Raw genomic sequence first — 23,124 nt, 5'->3', positions numbered from 1 at the left:
AGATCTAAGATGGTAAACTTTCACATGCACATGAAAGACAATAAGCAATTCTTCACTGCCAGCAGCAAGAGCACACAGATAATACTATATAGTGATAGTCAAGAGAGCAGAACACTGTACACCATGTATTACCATCATATATTTCCAACTTCCAAGCATGTTCGAGCACTGCATGCACAGGATCATAATTGATTTGTTACATATATACTCAAGTACGTTAATTTTACTGCACAGATAGAACTTCTCTTCATAGTATTACATAGTTCAGTTTACGTTATAAAATAACCATGCAGTCAAGCAAAACTCTGTACCTTTACAATTAGCAACTCTTCAGGTATCTGAGTGTCTATCTGCGAAATAGTTTAAACTATTAATATTCCTTGCTATCCATTTTACTGTAGAAAATAAATACACATGCTTTTTATTTTCTCTATTGCCAGATGATCCTCTGCCATCTGTTTGGCTGTGGAAACAGCTTTAAAAAAAAAAAAAAAGCCACAAAGCTTTTCTTATCCGCTTATTTTTATCACATACCCGGTTTGGCATTTGGAAAAGACTAGGTCTCTCATAGCTACTGGTGGATTCACATCTTCAATTTCTTACAAAGTGCATTTATTACCTTGGCTACACTTCAGCAGCTGTTATTTAATAGGTCAAAGAACAAATACAGGATATTATCAGAAATGCCAAGACCATATGATTATGGCCTGGGAGGACATAACAAAAACAATAAAAAATTACAGTTGCTATAAATATTTCTGGTTAAAGACTACTAAGTATGGCCAATATCTGTGTACACATCAGAAGCTATTATCCACATCTTTTTGAGAATTCAGCCGGTTATGACAAGTTCAGCTCAGAAAAATAAACCTCATTCCAAGGATGCCCTACATACTGTGACTTATTAATTAAATGAGAAGACAGTCCCCTATCTTCCATTTGTTTGTTTTTTGTTTTTCTGCTTATCTTGTTTTGACTTCTTTTAGGAAAACTCTCTCTTACAGACTAAATCTATGCAATTTTTCTGTCATATCAGTCCACTCGTTTACAGTAACATTAAACGACAGGTAGCAATTAACATGCAAGAAGTTTTTATCTCCAAAACAATCAGTGCACCAATTCTCAAGACGGAAACGTTCATTTCTTACAAAGGCATGCATCTTCTTTCAGCATGTGCTGTAGCGTTTGGCACGTTGGAGGAGCTTATTTTATCTATTTTTAATTTTCAAACTGTTACGTTTTTGATCAACTGTTTAATGCTATACTTTTCAAAAAATCCTGGAAAGACTAAACAATTCCTCAAAAGTTCAAATACTGAACAGGACAAATTCATCTCTGACATAACATCAGTGGAGTTGCACTAAAGCTGAATTTGGCAAGCGTGTTTTAGGTTTAATCCATTTCCTCCTACCTCTCATTAATGCAAGCCTGGATTAAGGCAATCTGGGATTTCAGGCACATCTCCAAGCCCCCTCCCAATTGGAGGTGGTGGTAGTAGCAAAGACCATCCACACAAGAATCATCTCCTAGGGCAGTGGACAGCCTACCTGTTCTCTCTTTGTGAGAATGTATACAGTATACCCAATTTATACTTACACAGTATGCCCAACCTTATGTCTACATCTGAACATGCTGGGGTCAGCACACGACCAACAATGCCTCAGTCCCACCCTAACCCCACAGAGGTCTCACGGTGGAGGTGCCCCTTCTACCACCTCAGCAGAAAGCCCTGTAGAGCAGTGGTTCTCAACCAGGGGTACACATACCCCTGGTGATATGCAGAGGTCTTGCAAGAGGTACTCAACACATCTAGATCAGTTTCTCAACCTGGGGTTGTGAATTCCAGGGGGGTTGCAGAACAGGTTTAGAGGGGTCACAAGTGTGGGGCTGATGTTAGGGGGTGGAAGCAGGACAATTTCCCAGGGCCCCAGGCTACAGGGGCCCCTCGAAGCTAAGATACATGCTTCAGCCTTGGGCATCGGGGCTTTGGCTTCAGCTCTGCCACCCAAGGCTCTGGCTTCAGACAAGGCTCACAAATGAAAAACAGGCTCAAGTATCACACTGAAATGTAAGTACAATATTTATATTCCCTTATTTGATAATTATATGGTAAAAATAAGAAAGTAAGCAATTTTTTCAGTAATAGGGTGCTGTGACACTTTTGTATTTTTATGTCTGATTTTGTCAGCAAGTAGTTTTTAAATGAGGTGAAACTTGAAACTTGACAAATCGGACTCCTGAAAGAGGTACAGTAGTCTGGAAAGGTTGAGCACCACTGCTGTAGAGGATGACTCCTGGCGCCACCACCTAGACAGAGGGCTCTGCTGGGTTAATAGTAGCAGAAGGTCCCCACAAAGAAAGTCCTCAGATAAACTAACAGGCAGGGGCCTGCAGCAGCTTTTCTTCAAGCTGGTTGAGGTCCTTCCCCTCCTAAGCTCACTACTCATACCCTGGGTGTTTTTCAGGAGAATTTGCATATGAAAACTAGGGATGGAAAAGTGCTTTGCATTCCAATCTAATCTTAAAGACTGAGTGAGCGTTGAAGCTAAATCCCGCAACAGATCCATTCCATCCCATTCCTTCAGTTATGTTTTTCTAACATTTTAAATTCTTAAATGAAAGTCAGATATAACTCTGCAGTGGCACAATTTAGCAGAAACAATCACAATCTTATTATTGTAACCCTATCACCATATTAGCACCCAAAGAGTGCTAGGTACTTTATAGAAATACCCACCGCACCTAATGATCCTACATTTTAATAGCAGACTTGATTCAATGGGTGAAAGCAACAAACAGAGGCAAGATAAGGAATAGAGTCACAAATAATAAGGGAATAAGAATAATCTGGTTTGATGCATGCATATTTTGCTAGTTCCGTCATTTTGCTAGTTTCACACACACACACACACACACACACACACACACACAGAGTTTTTGTTCTAATCTATTTTCCGTTTTCCTCGGAAGTCCCAAAAATAACATTCCATCCATACTGGCACTATCCATGTAGCTACTTCATTCCATGTCTGTTTCTTTTCACAAGCATAGGCAGTACCCACTATAGTTATTTGCAAAAGAGTTTCTATTACAACCTTCAATTTGCAGATGCTCATAACTTTCAACCTCCACATTGTGGCCTAAAATTTTCTATGCTCGGTCTTCATCTCAACAGGATTTCATTTTAATTTGGGTAAAACTCTTCTGGACATTTTTGAGTTGTGAAAAGATGAAATTAATATGTTTTTATCAGTCTGAAAAAAAGTTGCAACCTGTTTTCTAGGTATTTGAAAATTTCTAAGATATTTCACCAAATTCTAAATTTTCACCATTCCTTTCATGTATCCTGGATTGCCTTCTTTTGAAAGATGTAAACATGCATTTGTTCACCTGGGAAGACCAAGTTCCTCAAACATGCAGGACCTCAATTTTAATTTTTCTAACCTTGTATGAATATGCATTTGAATGTTAACTTGAAATTGAGAATTTTGCCAAAAAAATACATTTGATCAAACTGAATTTTGTCTAAGCAATTTTGTTACATAATTTAAAAACAAAAAACCTCTTCCTGGCATCTGAGAAAACACATCAGTGTCCCCTTGGAATACTATTACGTATAGGCTCAACAGAAAGAATCAATACCAATGAAACCATAATTCACAACATGTATCATCATAAGGAGGAAAGATTTGGGAACAGACAAATTAGTACAAATTAATAAATCAGGTTATAAAGATAAGCATTTAAACAGGATTGGGGGGAGCGTGAAATGAACCATGTTTAACACCAAGATTGAGGAGAATAATTAGTCAAATAAACCTCCGAATACGCAGTAACACAGGGACCAGGGCTTTCATGAAAGCACTAGAAGAGGGATCCCCAGAATAACCACCAATTAAAAATACAAGTGCTAATCCTTTATGCTCTGGGTTTAAATACATGTTTTCATATGGAGCATCTCTACCTTATAATCATAACTAAAATGTTTGGGGTTTTTTTAAATGGAGAAAGAAAATGAAAATTTAAGCCAAAAAAATTTTAGGCCTTATATTGTTTTATGAGCCTTTATCTGCTCTTCGGAAGGGTGAAAAGGTTCAGTATTTAAAAATCTAAATGAGAAAGTTAATATTTACCATCTCCCCAGTAATTCGCCCCAGGAATACAAGACCTTCTCAGGACAATCCTTAGACACATCACCAGTACCACTTGAGAGTTCATTATCGCTTTCTGCAAAGAAACAAAAACATGCACACATTTACCAAAGAGCTAACAGATTTATAGAACAACAATTTTTTCTGAAAAAAACAGTTATAGGAGACTACACAAAAAAAGACAGAAAATACGAACGAATATGGAAAGCTTGAGGATTTGTGCAGACAAGCGAGGGATGAAATGTAAGATGCAGAAGTTTAAAATTAAACACATTTAGGAAAGAATACACAACAGACAAAGATTAGGGAGCTAGTATCTAGAAAGGCATTATGTGAAGAGACTTGGTGGCAATCAGTGATGCATTAAATAAGAGTACTCAGTACTATACTACTGCCAAATACAAGCCAATTCCATTTCCAGGTTTTATATACAGAGAAATTTCTCATCAAGTAGAGCAGATTATATTAGTCCCTTACATTGCACCACACCTAGGATACCATGCACAGTTCTTGCCTCAGGAACTCTGATCACACTCCACAGTGATGAAACAGTATCTTACTGAAAAAGATCCAAAGAAGAGCAGCAAAGTGATATCGTGACTTGGAAGCTGAAATTATATGGGAAGTTAGAAGTGAAGAGGCAATAATCTCAGGAGTGTTAAGGATAAGTGGCTTTAATGGAGAGTTAGATACAGAGATAAAATGGGTGGGATGAGCCTGTGAATCAGAAATTATGTTGAAGATATGGGTTACAGGTAACATTTTCTAAACAGTTTAAGTGAGTTAGGAGTCTAAATTCCATTTTCAAAAGTCACCGGGGAAATGACCAGCACAGTTATTTTGGTATAATTTAGCTATAACAGAATAACTCCCCCATATGGGCACTATTCTGGAATTACATCATTTATGTTCTAGAATACATGATCTATGCAGGGAGCTATTCCAAAATAGCTAACCCTGTGGAGACAAGCCCCAAATCTCACTGAGTTCAGGTTCCTAAATCACTTCTGAAAATGGGACTTCACTATTCAAAAGTGTACTCAAACAGTTGTATGCTTTGCTAGCTGAGATATATATCTACAGCCCAGGGGTTGTTTCTGAAGCTTTTCCACCCACATCCAAAACTCAAGTGTGGGCTGTTTCACAGAAAGAAGTTTAATGAAGTAGAGAGAGAACTCTTTCTAGAAAGACTCATGATTAAAGACTAGATTCATCCCATAGGGTATTGGCTGGCACAACTGAAAAGGAAATGGGCTTAATGTCACAAAGTGTTCCCTCTCAGGTGCAAGACTTAGTGGGGTTACATGCGTTTTGTGTACTGGGAAACAATGTGACCACAACCATTATATGGAAAGACAGTAACTCATTTAGTTGGGTTGACCTAATCCTCCATTCACTCAGAATAATTTGAGGAGTCTATGAGATAATCTTGGAGTTTTTTTTTTTATTTTTTTTTTGTGGCACATGAACTTGGTGAAGATTCTGCTCAAGCTTTGGAAGGACTGGCCCAAGAGCTTTTGGAGCAACATACCTACCACAAAATGTTTACAGTCAGCGTGGAAGAAAGGAAATATCCCCATTTTGCAGATGGAGAACAGACGTATAGAGAGTTTAAGTGACACCGTGTCAGAGCTGGGAACTGAACTTGGATCTTTAAGAGTCTCAGTCAGTACCTTAACTACAGGAAAATCCCCTCCAGTCTCACACTGAAACATTTCACATTGCTCTCATCTGATGCCATTTAATATGCAGAGTGGTACTGACTAATTTATGGACAGGATGGGGCCAAATTAGACTGCCAAAAGAAATTATGAGATCTTTCTAGTTCACATATATCAGAGGACCAATCATCACCAAAAATAAACACAGATACAAAGGAGGACCTGTCACCATCTATACAAACTTTTTCCTGGTTCCAACCACTGAAACCACAGATTTCTGATTATATGTTTACTAGTGATTTTAGGTCTTTAAACAAAATCTTAAAAGCAAAATAAAAACCCAATACTGTTAAATATTCAAAACTAGTAGGGTTTAGAAGATAACTGGTACTGTGATCAGGCCCAATCACAGTTCTTTTGTACCACTCTGGCAGCACAAAAGAGTCGCTGCCATGTTCCCATTATCCTTGGAGTCCCAAAGCAGCTATCAGAGTAGCAGCCGAAGCAGCTAAGTATAGTTCAGAGCAGGCCTGAGTATGCTTTAAACTTTGCCCGGGGGCAAACTATCCAGAGAGCACAAAAGGTGGCTTAAAGCAACTTTTGCTCCACAGGAGAGTGTGACAGAGCTCAGCCACACTCTTGAGTCTCTGCCAACAACTTTAATTTTCCAAGAATTTTCAACATTTCATATTAGAAACAAGTTGATATATTGAACTACTGATGTCAACATGTAGAGGAGGATCTGTCCAACATACTGGCATGATTTCTCTCCGAACTAAATCTTCATCACTGTCACTCTGACTCCAAGTACAGGTTCCTAATTAATAATCTCAGCAGTTGCCAAGTACAAGTCATTAATAAAAACATATTGGTCCTTGAATTTGACAGCCAAACATGAGGACAAAGATAGCTCATGTCCTGCACCTCAAAAACACTCAAAGCAAAGTGGACAGAAATACTGGTTTGGAAAAACAGAGTTTCACAATCTCCTCCAATTTCAAACCAAAACATGATTAATGAAATTCTTTGGGTCAGAATCAGTTTGCATGGTTTCGTAGGTCCTGAAATAAAGGAGATGAAGGTTTCAATGAATCCTGTTGCCCCATTTTTTTTTAATCTCATGCAGTCCTACAGGCAAAATTTTGATTTGATGGGTTCATATTCTTTTGTGCAGGTTCACTGGAACCAAAAATAGAAACACGGAGTTCAGAAAAATCAATTTTCCCTGATAAAGCAAGGATATAATGATAATGAAGCGTATTAAAATATATTATAGTAAAATGAGACGGCTCTCAAAGAATTCATTATGGCCCATGGAAATATACTGTATTTTGAAGCCCAGATCTGCAAAGCATATTATTAAATTCTAAAGCAAGTAACAGAAAATATTTTGGACCCATTCTCCTTATCCTTACAACCTGAGCAATAATTAAAATTTAAAAACAGTAATTTTCAGAAGAAATTTAAACTCTTACGTCAAGATTTATTTGACTGTAGCCAGATGTAGTTCTTATAGATTTAATGTTGCTGACTACTGGATGTTCTTGTGCTCTGTGGGCATCTTTACACCAAGTACAGCATGCAGTATCTTGCACCAGATATTCATATTTCCTTTAATTTATTTATGATGCCTACTATAGCTTATCCAGTATAGAGATTAATCATTCGCAATACTTCAGTGTAGGGAGATGGGGAGGAAGTCATTTTGGAGTTACAAAAGCTACAAGACAATCCTAAATCAATAAAATACTTAAAAAAAAACTGATTAGCTATCTTTAGTAGCCACTTTTTCTTAAAACTGGTACAAGACTATTGTCAAGCTGAAAATTTTACAGCATGCCAAATTTCAGTTGTAGATAGTACCAGCCCTTGAAATAGAGTTTAATCATTAGAATTAGATGAACAGTTCCTGAACTGCTTTTAAGAATCCTAACAAGAACAGGAGCAGGCTTTAGGGGCAGTATTTGAGACCCTACTGGTAAAGAATACCGTGTATTGCTCTTGCACGCCCTCTCCCCAGCACTCAGAGCAGCAATGACAGCCGCTGCAGGGGGAAATTCACAATGTTCTCTAAGAGGGTAACATATGGAGAACCCCAGAAAACCTATCCTCCCAACAGTGACAAGCTACCTAGCAGGTTATTGCACACCCTAATAACAAATTCATGATATTTTGCTTTTCTGCTTTTCTGTTTGAGCCTTTGTTCCCTTGATCAGCCTCAGCCTTGTGATCACCCTCCCTGTGTGTGATTAATGAGGGGGTAGGGCTGACCCAGGACGGAAGGCCTTAAAAGCCAGAGGCTAAGCAACCAAGGGGAGCTAGCGAACAAAGTACGGCAAACAGGGGAATTTGTGAGAGGAAGACGTAATAAAATCGCTATGGTTAGGAAGGGCCACATTGCCAGTGCCAACACTGCTCCTGTCTCCTCCACCTGCGCCTGTATCCAGACAGAGAACCTAACCATGGATCCAGATGTGGATTTGCAGAGACTGTGGCCTACATTTCCCACTCACAGAAAGCCAGGCTGGGGGGACCATCCAGTGTGAGAGGTGCCTGCTGGTGGAATCTCTCAGGAAGCAGGTGGGAGAGCTACAAGAGGTGGCGGCTAGGCTAGTATCCGTGCACACAAGGAATTCCTTGATAGTATTCATATGGAGACTTCCAAGGCTGAGGACATTATCAACTAGAGAGGACTGCTATCATGCCACCAGGGGAGGAGAATATGGCTCTGGTACAGGGAGGACACTGGCTGCTGGTTACTTCTGGCAGCAAGCAGTGCTCCACCCCTACTACCAACCCACCCACTATGGTGATGGAGAACCATTATGCTGCCCTGGCAACGAGTAATGAGGAATCACCTCCAAAGGTTGAAGAGGAGAAGCCAAGTACCCCCAAGGGTAGGAGGATCATAGCCTCCACTCCCAGGAGGAAACACAGGGTAGTGGTGGCTGGAGATTCTCTTCTGCGGGGGACAAAGGCACCCATCTGTCGCCCTGAAATGGCATCCTGGGAGGTATGCTGACTGCCAGGGGCCTGTATCCAAGATGTTATGGAGGGATTGTCGAGGATCATCTTGCCCTATGACTACTACCCCATGCTACTCATCCATGTGGGCACTAATGATACTGCAAGGTATGTCCCTCAGCAGATCAGAAGTGACTACAAGGCTCTGGAGTAAGGGTGAAGGAGTTGGGGCGCAGGTGGTGTTCTCTTCAGTTCTTCCAGTCAAGGGTAGGAACTTCAGTAGAGACAGATGCATCTTGGAGGTGAATGCCTGGCTGCGAGGATGGTGTCACCAGGATGGCTTCAGCTTCCTTGACCACGGGATGCTGTTCCAGGAAGAAGGACTGCTAAACAGAGATGGGGTCCACCTATTGAGGAAGGGGAAGAGCATATTTGGCTACAGACTGGCTAACCTAATGAGGACTTTAAACTAGGTTCGACGGGAGCAGGTGACCAAAGCACACAGGTAAGTCAAAAACATGGAGACCTGGGAAAAGGGTCGGAATCTGGGGGGAGCGTGGGCTGTTATAGCAGAAACAAGGGAGAAACAAGACAGAACTGCGGAGGCGGGAATCAAATCAGTATCATAGATGTCTGTATACTGATGCGAGAGGTATGGGGAATAAGCAGGAAGAACTTGAAATGCTAGTATATAAACACAACAGTGATGTAGTTGGCATCACGGAGACTTGGTGGGATATTGGTATAGAAGGGTACACCTTGCTCAGAAAGAACAGGCAGATAAAAATGGGCGGCGGTGTTGCCTTATATACTAAAAATGTATACGCTTGGACTGAGGTTGAGATAGAAAAAAAAGAGAAACTTGTTGAAAGTCTCTGGTTAAGGATAAAAGGGGTAAAAAAACAAGGGTGATGTCAAGGTAAGGGTCTACTACAGATCACCAAACCAGGAAGTAGTAGTGGAGGAGGCTTTTTTTAAACAACTAACAAAATCATCCAAAGCATAGGACTTGGTGGTGATTGCTTCAACTACCCAGACATCTGTTGGGAAAACAACACAGCAGAGCACAGATTATCCAACGACTTCTTGGACTGTACTGGAGACAATTTTTTGTTTCAGAAGGTGGAGAAAGCTACTGGGGGGATGCTGTTCTAGATTTGATTTTGACAAACAGGGAGGAATGAGTTGAGAATTTAAAAGCAGAAGGCAACTTGGGTGAAAGTGATCATGACATGGTAGAGTTCATGATTCTAAGGAATGGTAGGAGAACAGCACGATAAAGACAATGGATTTCAAGAATGCAGACTAGCAAACTCAGAGAGTTGGTAGGTAAAATACCATGGGAAGCAAGTCTAAGGGGAAAAACAATTGGTAGCCAGCCAGTCAGGCAGCGGCACAGACAGCTGCAGCGGCACAGGAGCTAGCAAACAGAGCTCTAAACAGGGGAGTTTGAGTGGGAGTTTGAAAACGGAGTTTGTATTGTGGTGCTTGTTTGGGGTTTGCTTTTGCTGGGGGGGTGGTCTTTTTGGCGTGGCTTGTGTTTTCCAGATTAACAGGATTTAGGTGGGAAGGAGATGACAGATACAGAAGCAGCTGTGGGAGTGACTCCTGCAGTGAAAGACACAATGAGGATGACTGGATGTGGAAGCTGTGGTATGTACATGATCCAGGAGGGGGGAACCGGTAAGAGTTTTTTCTGAATGAAATGCCGTCTGATAGAGCTGATGGAGGAAAAGATCCGAGGTTTGGAGATGCAGGTGGAAAGTCTCGTTGAGTTTAGGAAGGGGTTTGAGCAGATGATGGAGCAAAGATATGAGGTATCTGAAGGGAAAAGCTCAGACTCACAGATGGAAGCAGGGCTGGGGAATTTTGAGGAGAGACTGGGTGAGGAAAGTGGTCAGTGGAAACATGTGACTCAAAGAACCAGGCAGAGAAAAAGACGGGCTAGTGAAGGAGAAATAGAGCTTAGGAACAGGTTTGCAGAGTTGGAAAATGAAGAAGGGGCTCAGCAGGTACTTGTTGAAGGTGGAAGGGTAAGGAAGAAAAGAAGAGAGGCTAGTCCTATAGGAAAAGGGAAAGAGTCAAGGGAGACTACAACAAATATGAGCCCCAGGAGGATACAGGATGGGTTGAAGAGGATTGTAAGGGAAAATAGGAATGGAAAGAACTTGCAGCCAGAGGGAACAAGGGAGAGACTGGAGAATAGCACTGTCACCAGGAAAAGGCAGGTCTATGTGATCGGGGACTCTTTATTGAGAAGAATAGACAGGCCTGTAACTAGAGCTGATCCTGAGAATAGAAGGGTGTGCTGTCTTCCGGGTGCTAAGGTACGGGATGTAGACCTGAGGTTGAAAAGGATCCTAAAGGGAGCGGGAAAGAATCCCCTAATTATCCTTCATGTGGGAACAAATGATACAGCCAGATTCTCGCTGGAAAGTATCAAGGGAGACTATGCTAGGCTGGGGAAGACGCTTAAGGAAATTGAGGCTCAGGTGATCTTTAGCGGGATCCTTCCTGTTCCTAGAGAAGGGCAACAAAGGTCTGAAAAGATTATGACTGTCAACAGATGGCTTAGGCAGTGGTGCTATAAGGAGGGCTTTGGGATGTATGGCCACTGGGAGGCATTCACGGACAGAGGGCAGTTCTCTCGGGATGGACTTCATCTGAGTAGGGAAGGAAATAGACTTCTAGGAACGAGGCTGGCACAACTGATAAAGAGAGCTTTAAACTAGGAATTGGGGGGAGATGGATGGGAGATGTCCAGAAAATCTCCACGCCAGATTTTAGCATTGAGAGGGAAGAAGATGAAGTAAGAAAGGATACAGCCATGGGTAGGAGAATGTATATAAGGAGCGAGGGCGGTGTGGATACTAGTCTAATAGGTTATACTGGCTGTAGAATGACTGTGCCTAATAGGGTACAAAATGTGAGCGAGTCCAAACAGAAAAAATTAAGATGTTTGTACACCAATGCGAGGAGTCTAGGTAACAAAATGGAGGAACTAGAGCTACTGGTGCACGAAGTGAAACCAGATATTATAGGGATAACAGAAACATGGTGGAATAGTAGTCATGACTGGACTACAGGTATTGAAGGGTATGTGCTGTTTAGGAAAGACAGAAACAAAGGTAAAGGGGGTGGAGTAGCATTGTATATCAATGATGAGGTAGAATGTAAAGAAATAAGAAGCGATGCAATGGATAAGACAGAGTCCGTCTGGGCAAAAATTACATTGGGGAAGAAAACTAGTAAAGCCTCTCCTACGATAGTGCTTGGGGTGTGCTATAGACCTCCGGGATCTAATTTGGATATGGATAGAGCCCTTTTTAATGTCTTTAATCAAGTAAATACTAATGGAAACTGCGTGATCATGGGAGACTTTAACTTCCCAGATATAGACTGGAGGACCAGTGCTAGTAATAATAATAGGGCTCAGATTTTCCTAGATGCGATAGCTGATAGATTCCTTCATCAAGTAGTTGCTGAACCGACTAGAGGGGATGCCATTTTAGATTTAATTTTGGTGAGTAGCGAGGACCTCATAGAAGAAATGGTTGTAGGGGACAATCTTGGCTCAAGTGATCATGAGCTAATTCAGTTCAAACTAAATGGAAGGATTAACAAAAATAAATCTGCAACTAGGGTTTTTGATTTCAAAAGGGCTGACTTTCAAAAATTAAGGAAATTAGTTAGGGAAGTGGATTGGACTGAAGAACTTATGGATCTAAAGGTAGAGGAGGCCTGGGATTACTTTAAATCAAAACTGCAGAAGCTATCGGAAGCCTGTATCCCAAGAAAGGGGAAAAAATTCATAGGAAGGAGTTGTAGACCAAGCTGGATGAGCAAGCAGCTTAGAGAGGTGATTATGAAGAAGCAGAAAGCATACAGGGAGTGGAAGATGGGAGGGATCAGCAAGGAAAGCTACCTAATTGAGGTGAGAAGATGTAGGGATAAAGTGAGAGAGGCTAAAAGTCGAGTAGAGTTGGACCTTGCAAAGGGAATTAAAACCAATAGTAAAAGGTTCTATAGCCATATAAATAAGAAGAAAACTATGAAGGAAGAAGTGGGGCCGCTTAACACTGAGGATGGAGCGGAGGTTAAAGATAATCTAGGCATGGCCCAATATCTAAACAAATACTTTGCCTCAGTCTTTAATAAGGCTAAAGAGGATCTTGGGGATAATGGTAGCATGACAAATGGGAAGGAGGATATAGAGGTAGATATTACCATATCAGAGGTAGAAGCGAAACTGAAACAGCTTAATGAGACTAAATCGGGGGGCCCAGATAATCTTCATCCAAGAATATTAAAGGAATTGGCACCTGAAATTGCAAGCCCATTAGCAAGAATTTTTAATGAATCTGTAAACTCAGGAATAGTACCGAATGATTGGAGAATTGCTAATATAGTTCCTATTTTTAAGAAAGGAAAAAAAAGTGATCCAGGTAACTACAGGCCAGTTAGTTTGACATCTGTAGTATGCAAGGTCCTGGAAAAAATTTTGAAGGAGAAATTAGTTAAGGACATTGAAGTCAATGGTAAATGGGACAAAATACAACATGGTTTTACAAAAGGTAGATCGTGCCAAACCAACCTAATCTCCTTTTTTGAAAAAGTAACAGATTTTTTAGATAAAGGAAATGCAGTGGATCTATTTTACCTAGATTTCAGTAAGGCATTTGATACCGTGCCACATGGGGAATTATTAGTTAAATTGGAGAAGATGGGGATCAATATGAACATCAGAAGGTGGATAAGGAATTGGTTAAAGGGGAGACTGCAATGGGTCCTACTGAAAGGCGAACTGTCAGGTTGGAGGGAGGTTACCAGTGGAGTTCCTCAGGGATCGGTTTTGGGACCAATCTTATTTAATCTTTTTGTTACTGACCTTGGCACAAAAAGTGGGAGTGTGCTAATAAAGTTTGCAGATGATACAAAGCTGGGAGGTATTGCCAATTCGGAGAAGGATCGGGATATTATACAGGAGGATCTGGATTACCTTGTAAACTGGAGTAATAGTAATAGGATGAAATTTAATAGTGAGAAGTGTAAGGTTATGCATTTAGGGATTAACAACAAGAATTTTAGTTATAAGTTGGGGACGCATCAATTAGAAGTAACGGAAGAGGAGAAGGACCTTGGAGTATTGGTTGATCATAGGATGACTATGAGCTGCCAATGTGATATGGCTGTGAAAAAAGCTAATGCGGTTTTGGGATGCATCAGGAGAGGCATTTCCAGTAGGGATAAGGAGGTTTTAGTACCGTTATACAAGGCACTGGTGAGACCTCACCTAGAATACTGTGTGCAGTTCTGGTCTCCCATGTTTAAAAAGGATGAATTCAAACTGGAGCAGGTACAGAGAAGGGCTACTAGGATGATCCGAGGAATGGAAAACTTGTCTTATGAAAGGAGACTCAAGGAGCTTGGCTTGTTTAGCCTAACTAAAAGAAGGTTGAGGGGAGATATGATTGCTCTCTATAAATATATCAGAGGAATAAATATAGGAGAGGGAGAAGAATTATTTAAGCTCAGCACCAATGTGGACACAAGAACAAATGGGTATAAACTGGCCACCAGGAAGTTTAGACTTGAAATCAGACGAAGGTTTTTAACCATCAGAGGAGTGAAGTTTTGGAATAACCTTCTAAGGGAAGCAGTGGGGGCAAAAGATCTATCTGGTTTTAAGATTCTACTCGATAAGTTTATGGAGGAGATGGTATGATGGGATAATGGGATTTTGGTAAGTAATTGATTTTTAAATATTCAGGGTAAATAGGCCAAATCCCCTGAGATGGGATATTAGATGGATAGGATCTGATTTACTATAGAAAACTCTTTCCTGGGTATCTGGCTGGTGAATCTTGCCCATGTGCTCAGGGTTTGGCTGATTGCCATGTTTGGGGTCGGGAGGGAGTTTTCCTCCAGGGCAGATTGGAGAAGCCCTGGAGGTTTTTTTGCCTTCCTCTGTAGCATGGGGCATGGTTGACTTGAGGGAGGCTTCTCTGTTCCTTGAAGTTTTGAACCATGATTTGAGGACTTCAATAGCTCAGACATGGGTGAGGTTTTTCATAGGAGTGGGTGAGTGACATTCTGTGGCCTGCGCTGTGCAGGAGGTCGGACTAGATGATCAGAGTGGTCCCTTCTGACCTTAGTATCTATGAATCTATGAATTGAAGACATTTGGCAGTTTTTCAGAGAGACACTATTAAGGGCACAAGAGCAAACTATCCCACGGCATAGAAAAGATAGGAAGTATGGCAAGAGACCACCCAGGTTTAACCAGGAGATCTTCAATTATCTAAAAAAGTCCTACAAAAAGTGGAAACTCGGACAAATTACAAAGGATGAATATAAACAAACACAAGTATGTAGGGACAAAATTAGAAAGGCCAAAGCACAAAATGAGATCAAATGGGCTAGGGACATAAAGGTTAACAAGAAAACATTCAACAAATACATTAGAAGCAAGAGGAAGACCAAGGACAGAGTAGGCCCATTACTCAATGAGGGGGGAAAGACAATAACAAAATGTGGAAATGGCAGAGGTGCTTAATGACTTCTTTGTTTTGGTTTTCACCAAGAAGGTTGGTGGGTGATTGGATGTCTAATGTAGTGAATGCCAGTGAAAATGAGGTAGGATCAGAGTCTAAATTATGGAAAGAACAAGTCAAACATTATTTAGACAAGTTAGATGTCTTCAAATCACCAGGGCCTGATGAAATGCATCCTAGAATACTCCAGGAGCTCACTGAGGAGATATCTGAGCCATTAGTAATTATCTCTGAAAAGTCATGGAAGACAGGAGACATTCCAGAAGATTGGAAAAGGGCAAATATAGTGCCCATTTATAAAAAGGGAAATAAGGACAACCTGGGGAATTACAGACCAGTCAGCTTAACTTCTGTACCCAGAAAGGTAATGGAGGTAATAATTAAGAAATCAATTTGCAAACACTTAGAAGATAATGAGGTGATAAGTAAAAGTCAGCATGGATTTGTCAAGAACAAATAGTGTCAAACCAACCTGATAGCTTTTTTTTGACAGGGTAACAAGCCTTGTGGATAGGGGTTAAGCGGTAGATGTGGTATATCTTGACTTTAGTAAGGCTTTTGATACTGTCCCGCATGACCCTCTCATAAACAAACTAGGGAAATGTAACCTAAATGAAGCTACTATAAGGGTGGGTGCATAACTGGTTGGAAAATTGTTCCCAGAGAGTAGTTATCAGTGTTTCAAAGTCATGCTGGAAGGGCATAACGAGTGGGGTCCCACAGGGACCGGTTCTGGGTCCGGTTCTGTTCAATATCTTCATCAACAATTTAGGTAATGGCATAGAGAGTGCACTTATAAAGTTTGTGAACGATACCAAGCTAGGAGGGGTTGCAAGTGCTTTGGAGGATAGGATTAAAATTCAAATAAACTGGACAAACTGGAGAAATGGTTTGAAGTAAGTAAGATGAAATTCAATAAGGACAAATGCAAAATACTCCACTTAGGAAGGAACAATCACTTGCACACATACAAAATGGGAAATGACTGCCTAGGAAGGAGTACTGCGGAAAGGGATCTGGGGGTCATAGTGGATCACAAGCTAAATATTAGTCAATGGTGTAACGCTGTTGAAAAAAAAAAGCAGCAAACATTGTTCTGGGATGTATTAGCACGAGTATTGTAAGCAATTCTTCTGCTCTACTCCACTCTAATTAGGCCTCAGCTGGAGTATTGTGCCCAGTTCTGGGTACCACATTTCAGGAAAGATGTAGACAAATTGGAGAAAGTCCAAAGAAGAGCAACAAAAATGATTAAAGGTCTAGAAAACATGACCTATGAAGGAAGCTTGAAAAAATATATATTTTTTTAATCTGGAGAAGAGAAGACTGAAATGGGACATGATAACAGTTTTCAAGTACATAAAAGGTTGTTACAAAGAGGAGAGAGAAAAATTGTTGTTCTTAACCTCTTAGGTTAGGACAAAAAGCAATGGGCTTAAATTTCAGCAAGGGAAGTTTAGGTTGGACGTTAGGAAAAACTTCCCGTCAGAATGGTTAAGCACTGGAATAAACTGCCTAGGGAGGTTGTGCAATCTCCATCGTTGGAGATTTTTAAGAGCAGGTTGATCAAACACCTGTCAGGGACGGTATAGATAATACTTAGTCCTGCCTTGAGTGCAGGGGACTGGACTAGATGACCTCTCTAGGTCCCTTCCAGTTCTATGATGAAACAGATTCTGGTTCAGAATTGTTATCCTAACAAATGGATGTATTTCAGATGTTTTATCTGAGGTATTTATAATGAAAAAACTAACTGATCCATTTTGTGTGGGCCTTTTGTTGATTCTATTTAACAAAAATTCATGTAAAACTTATTACTCTCCCACTAGTATTTAAACCCAATTACATATATAGAGTACTTAGCACTACCTTTTCAATAACAGCAGGTATCTTTAAACAGCCAGGCACAGTAGATCTGATTCAGGGAGTATGATATTATTAACTTATATAGTAACTTAGAAGTAATTATTCTAAGTGCCACCTATAACACATCCTTGCCCCCCAAAGAACTTACAGATTTGCTTGGCTAAGCAGGTGGATTTTTGATAGTGATCTGAAGGAGAAGAAAAGGTTCATGAGGAGTTTTAACTGAGAACTTGTTACAAACAAAAAAAACTTTGCAGTGGGAAAGGGTGACAAAAAAGTAGCCAGGAGAGAAGCTTGAGCAGAGCACAGGGAGTGGAAAGGGATGTATAGAAGGAAATTAGGTCAGATGTAGGTGATAATGTCAATGAAAGTGAGAAGTTTAAACTAAATGTAGGAGAATAGGGGAAGTCAATAGAAAGATTGAAGTTGACAAGGTATGGTCAGAGTAATAATAGGAAGATGCTACTGACAGCAGCATTTTGAACATATTAAATAAAACACAGATGACAGTGAAGAAGACCAGAGAGAAGCAGGTTTCAGTAGGTAAGCGGAGATAAGAAGCACCAGAGCATGGACCAGAGAGCGTTTTGGCAGTAATGATGGAGAAAAGGGGATAAATTATCAGAACTAGTCAGGAAACGTATGTCATTTCTCACAAAAACTTGACAAAAAGAACAAAATTAATTTGTGTAAAAAAGATTCTCAATGACCATATGATTTTTTGTTTCAATATAAATGCAAAAGATGTAAAATAACCACTCACACAAATTTCTATTTTATTGAAATAGCATTTTTTGTTTAAAAAAAAAATCAGCCAGTTCTACAAATGAGACAAACTTATTTCTCTGGACTGCCAGAATCAATGTAACAGTAAATTAGAAGTACATTACATTTACATTAAGGTAAAATAGTTCATAGGGAGATAAGATCAATTCTTAGGAAGCAGCAATGACTTTGTAGATGCAGCTAAAAATTTGGACATGAATGTGAACAAAGTTAGCCATGTTGGCTCCTGCTCATTGAGAAAAAAGGCTGGATATTTGTAAGTTACATATTGAACTGGTACGGGAAAAAATATTTCCCAATAGCTATTTGAAAGATCATCTAAACACAGAGTGCAAAAAAAATGGGGGGGGAGGGCTTTAAAAAGCTACATAACAGTGTGTTTCTAGCTCTGTGAACAGCTGTAGCAAACAAGTGTTTCCATTCAGTATCACCCTTATTTCTTGTTCATGGCTTGAACAGACTTCAATTTTTATAGAATTTGTTTGCTATTCAAAATTCTTCAAGTACCATTTCATGCTGACAATTCCAACATGTTGATTATTTGCAAATTATTTGCTGAGTGTCTGCTATTTTTATTACCACTATGTGATTAGTCACCATCACATGGTATTGCTTCTTTTTCCTCTTTGGAAGAGCAATTAAAACAGTGGCTGGGGGAGGATTGAATCGGATTATTATAACAGAGGCTGAGAACAGATACAGAATTATCTCATCACATCAATATGAACTAATTGGGAAGAGCATGTGTGGTCCTCTCTCCATCCATGAAAGGTTGGGTCATATTCTAGCTTAGTTTATATTAAAAAACAAAACATATTTTGAAACAATTAAGGTTGTGTCAGGATGCATCCCACACTCTCAACACCTTAAAACATGGAAATAAATTAAGAGAAAAGTCTCCTGCATTCTTTGCTACTTTCACATTGCCTACAACACAGTTGATAACACACTCCCATCAGGCTTTCACTTTTCTCTCAAACAGATACCAAAAAAGCAATACATAGCCCAGCTTCAAACTTATGCTGTTGCACAAAGCCTTAATCGTGACCTCATGTGTTCATATGATTTATATGAGCAAAGTGGCATATCTGACTATCACACAAACCATTCATATGGGAAGTTAATCTGCCTCTACAATGCTGAAGTCATCATCAAGGTTTTGCATGAAAACTCTGGGACAAAGCTCTTGGGTTAGGACACACTGACAGACAATTGCCCCCTCATAGTAGTATGAGCAAAGGACCATTACATTGTGGCTATGTACATGGACCCAACTTTTTAAAATGTCAGATGTATTTTATGTGTGTTCCTTTCCTTCCTGTGGGGGCAACAGGCAAAGAACTGATAGCAAAGACTAATAGACTGGCAACATGCATTCAGCAAGGACCTGATCCAAACATCAGGGAGCATCGTGCTGCTCAGAGGAGTGCAACAGTAACAACAGCAGCAGCATGACAGAGGCAATTCAGAGGTGAAAAGATCCCTGTGAAGCAATCTGAAGAACTTCAGACTTGTCAACATTTTCCCCATGCGCCCAGTAGATTCAGCTGAAGCCAGGGCTGCACAGATGGCCACAGACTTTATTAATATTTATATCATGCTCATCATGTCTCTCCCCTTCATTCCCCAATACAGGTAGGATATATGCAAGGTCCCATTGTTGTACTGCCCAATACAGACTCTTAGTTGTATTCGCATAGTGAAAGGGATCTGCAACTGGACTTTCACCTGTACAGTTTCATCCTTCCTTCCCCCCAAACTTACTTGGAGTGACACTTTAGAAAGGTAGGTAATACACAGGTAATGTGAAGAAAATTACTTAATCAAAACAAACTTCCTCTTCCATGCTAAAAAAAAAAAAAATACTTATCTACTAGCAGCAGGGAAGAACAGAAAATAGAGTTGGATAGGAATGAGGACAACATTCAAGGACTATGGGCTCCTTGGTGAAAATCTGAAAAGGTCTGTCTGATCTTCAAAGAGAACATATACTGCCTTTTTTTGCAGACCATTTGGCTTCAGTTATATAATATTGTATGGGAGTGGGCAAGGTCCTGCAAGACAAAGCTAGAGCAACCACCAAAATACTATCTTTGGTACTCAAGGACTGGCATTCAGCAGGAAGGCAGCATCAATGACAACTGAGTGCTAGTGCAAGTCAATACATCAAAACTTTCAGTCTGACCATGTTTTTATTGTTGCATTTGATTACACTGTTTGCATTCATCTGCATCTTTGTACTCATATGAAATCTAAAAATTTGTAGGAGGCAATGGCCATATCTTCCTACTGATGTCTAGTCATAGTTTAGCATTATTGTAGATTTATATGACCTGTAAAGGCAAACTGTTGCATATTCTCTTGAACATCTGTTATCTGTTGTGGAAAAAGGCTAAAGTAAAGTCTGCTCATGAAACCTGGGGGATGAAAGACCTGGTAATCTAAAGAGGCTGTTACTACTGCTAGTGTTCTGCAATTTAATTTTTAAGCTTGTTTAAAACAATTTTTCTCTTCTTAATACCAATACATTATGTTTGTGTGATACTTTCAGAATTCTGCAAGGTCTGTCAGGAAACCAACTGGAGAAATATAACAAATGGCCCAACTATGAGATTTAATGTTCAAATAATTTGCTGGGCAGTGAAATGTTTTAGTACTCCAAACACTCAAAAATTAGAAATGCTCACCTCAAGTCACCCATGAATTACTTTAACAGTAAAACAGTTCCCCCATCCTAACATATTTGTTTCAAAATATTTTAGAATAATTTTAGCAAACATTAAGCTACAACTATTCAAGCAAAAACTTAAAATATGGGGAGTGTGAATGAAAGGTTAACACAATAAACACACACTCCCACTTCCTCCAGACACAATTCTCCTGCTTAGATTGAATGGGAAGCTAGAGGTGGATGGCATAAGTAGGGTAAGGACATACATTGCCAGTAGAGGAAAAGGAGGTACATTGATGGAAGGAGGACATAAATCAAAAGGGGAGACACTTCACCTCTCATTCAAGTAAATATTTGTTCACCCCACTATCCAGGGCATGGCTTTGATGTGGCTGGGAACAATGGCAACAGCTTTTGGCCTCTCAACTAGTAGCAGCTGAGGCAGTGTTTCATGTACCTTTGCTCTTGCAATCCTGGTTTACTTCATCATGTTGGGGCTGCTTCTTTCTCCTCTCCCTCCCTCCCTCCTTATACTGCATGGGGTGGGGGTGGGGGGGTGAGAGGATAACGTGCTATATCTCGGCCTGACCATCCACTGCCCCTGCCACGGTTCTGATGTGGGTGGTGCTGGGCCAGGTGGAGCATGAGGAAGGGTGGATGCAGTTTTCTGCCTGGACAGGGTAACCCTTGTTGGCTCCCAGTTTCAGCCCTGCCCATCTCAGTCTAGTTGCTTGGTCTGCAGTGATTATGGGAGCTAGGCTAATCAACAGTTTCGGCATCTGGAAAGGATTTTTCTCATAAGGCAAAATTGGCAAATTGCTGTCTGGGTTTTTTTTTACCTTCCACCTGGCATTCAAGAGGTCTGGCTTTGGAGTTTAATTATTTCATCTTTGGCAGATTCCAGTGCAGTTGGCGGGTTAGAAAGGTCCCACTGAGAGCGCTGTAATCTAGTGGCCTACTTGGGCATTGACCCTGGTCACAGCACGGCGAGGGGGCATGCCAATGTGTCTCATGCTGCTTGCAACTCATCTTCTCTCTCCTTCTCCACTTTGGAGGCAGGAGACTTGGGCTTCCAGTCAGGGTGCCTTAGCAGAGCTGAGGGTGGAGAGGGTGCATGACCTTCACAATCACACACAAGTTTATAGTACATCAGGGTATACCACATAAGAGAGCTGCAGTGGAACAACCTTACTGGATAGTTTGAGGTGGTTACCCCAGTTAGGTAATATTTTAAATAAAGTTGTAGCCTAAACATTTAAGCAATATTATGGTGCGTGTCACACTGCTTCCATGTCCACAGCAAATAGTTTTCACAATGAGCCAGTTCTCTCCTTCCCTCCTCTTCCCCCTTTCCAATCTACTGCTTGGTGGAATTGTGGCACAGACCCTAAAAGAACCAGCAATCCCAATTCACAGATGAGGGATCCTCTGGATGAATCTTTGCCAGATCTCCTCCCTGCTGCTGCTCCTCTTCATGGGGTGATGTGATGTTAGATTAGAGCAATATTATTCTGCGCACACTGGCTCACCTGACTTGCAGACAGCAATAGTCCCTCTCCCTGCAGCCTCTGAAGCAAACATGGTCCAGTGGACCTTTCCAGCCCACTCTGCCTTAATCCTTAGCTTCTTCCTCATTTTCAGATAAAATCCTATAGGGGCCCTGCCCTACTTTTACTCAAAACAACTTTTGTTTACTCATTTGTTTGCTCAGCTATAGAGCAAAAATGTGTTTGTAAAAACATTTGTACAAAAAGAGAAGACTCCACTCATGTATAGTCATAAATAGCAAATACAAAAGGGTGCTAACCATGGATAATTAGAAGTTAGTATATACTTCACTTAAATCTTAATAGATAATTTTCCCCCAGTCTTCATTCAGCATAATTCTCTTTACAGTTCACTAGTTTTACACCCACATTGATGACAAAGCCAATTAAATGCAGCACAATAGGTAAGTGCTCCTAAAAATGTAAATTCCTTCAAAATGTACCGTATCATCAGAGTTTGACATCTCTATGAAAAGGCAAAAAAGAGAAGGGTTTTTTTTTTTATTTTATTTTAAAGCGTGGAACGAGAGATACTTGGATATCTAGTGGGAGCAATTCATAACCCCTAGGAACCACAACAGTAAGGGTACAAGTCAATCAACCTAAGGTACAAAGGTGAAAACCTAAAATGTAATTTGCATCAGAACCCAGACACTCACCAGAAAAAAGGTCACAGAGGTTATCAAGGGCATAGGGTAACTTCACCCCTCCCCGCCCCCAGAGACTTGATAAACCAATAAGGATACCTTAAAAAAAATCAATATGCCATTTTATAGGTAACTAAGGTAAAGAATGCAGGGCAGGTGTAATGTGATCACAGTGGTTCAATCTCAAGAGCTGGCTCATTTCTGCACTCTGCACAATTTACTGTCATTTATTATTTAAAAGGTAAAATGTCAATTTTACAGAGCATAAATTGAAGTG

At 40.4% G+C, this 23,124-nt stretch overlaps 1 protein-coding gene across 5 annotated transcripts in view; it reads right to left on the bottom strand.

Annotated features, from left to right (window-relative positions):
• RABGAP1L (RAB GTPase activating protein 1 like) overlaps window positions 1-23,124 on the bottom strand; it is a 531,206-nt gene that overhangs the window by 381,309 nt on the left and 126,773 nt on the right. For all 5 annotated transcript variants that reach the window (XM_038413497.2, XM_038413504.1, XM_043491093.1 and 2 more), the window contains exon 12: window positions 4,134-4,227. In XM_038413497.2, the coding sequence (XP_038269425.1) occupies window positions 4,134-4,227 (94 nt within the window). The remainder of the gene's footprint in view (window positions 1-4,133; window positions 4,228-23,124) is intronic.

This window comes from Dermochelys coriacea, chromosome 8 (genome assembly GCF_009764565.3).
Source record: "Dermochelys coriacea isolate rDerCor1 chromosome 8, rDerCor1.pri.v4, whole genome shotgun sequence".
NCBI classification, from domain to species: domain Eukaryota; kingdom Metazoa; phylum Chordata; order Testudines; family Dermochelyidae; genus Dermochelys; species Dermochelys coriacea.
Note: the sequence above shows the minus strand (reverse complement) of the source record. Positions and strands in the feature narration are given on the sequence as shown.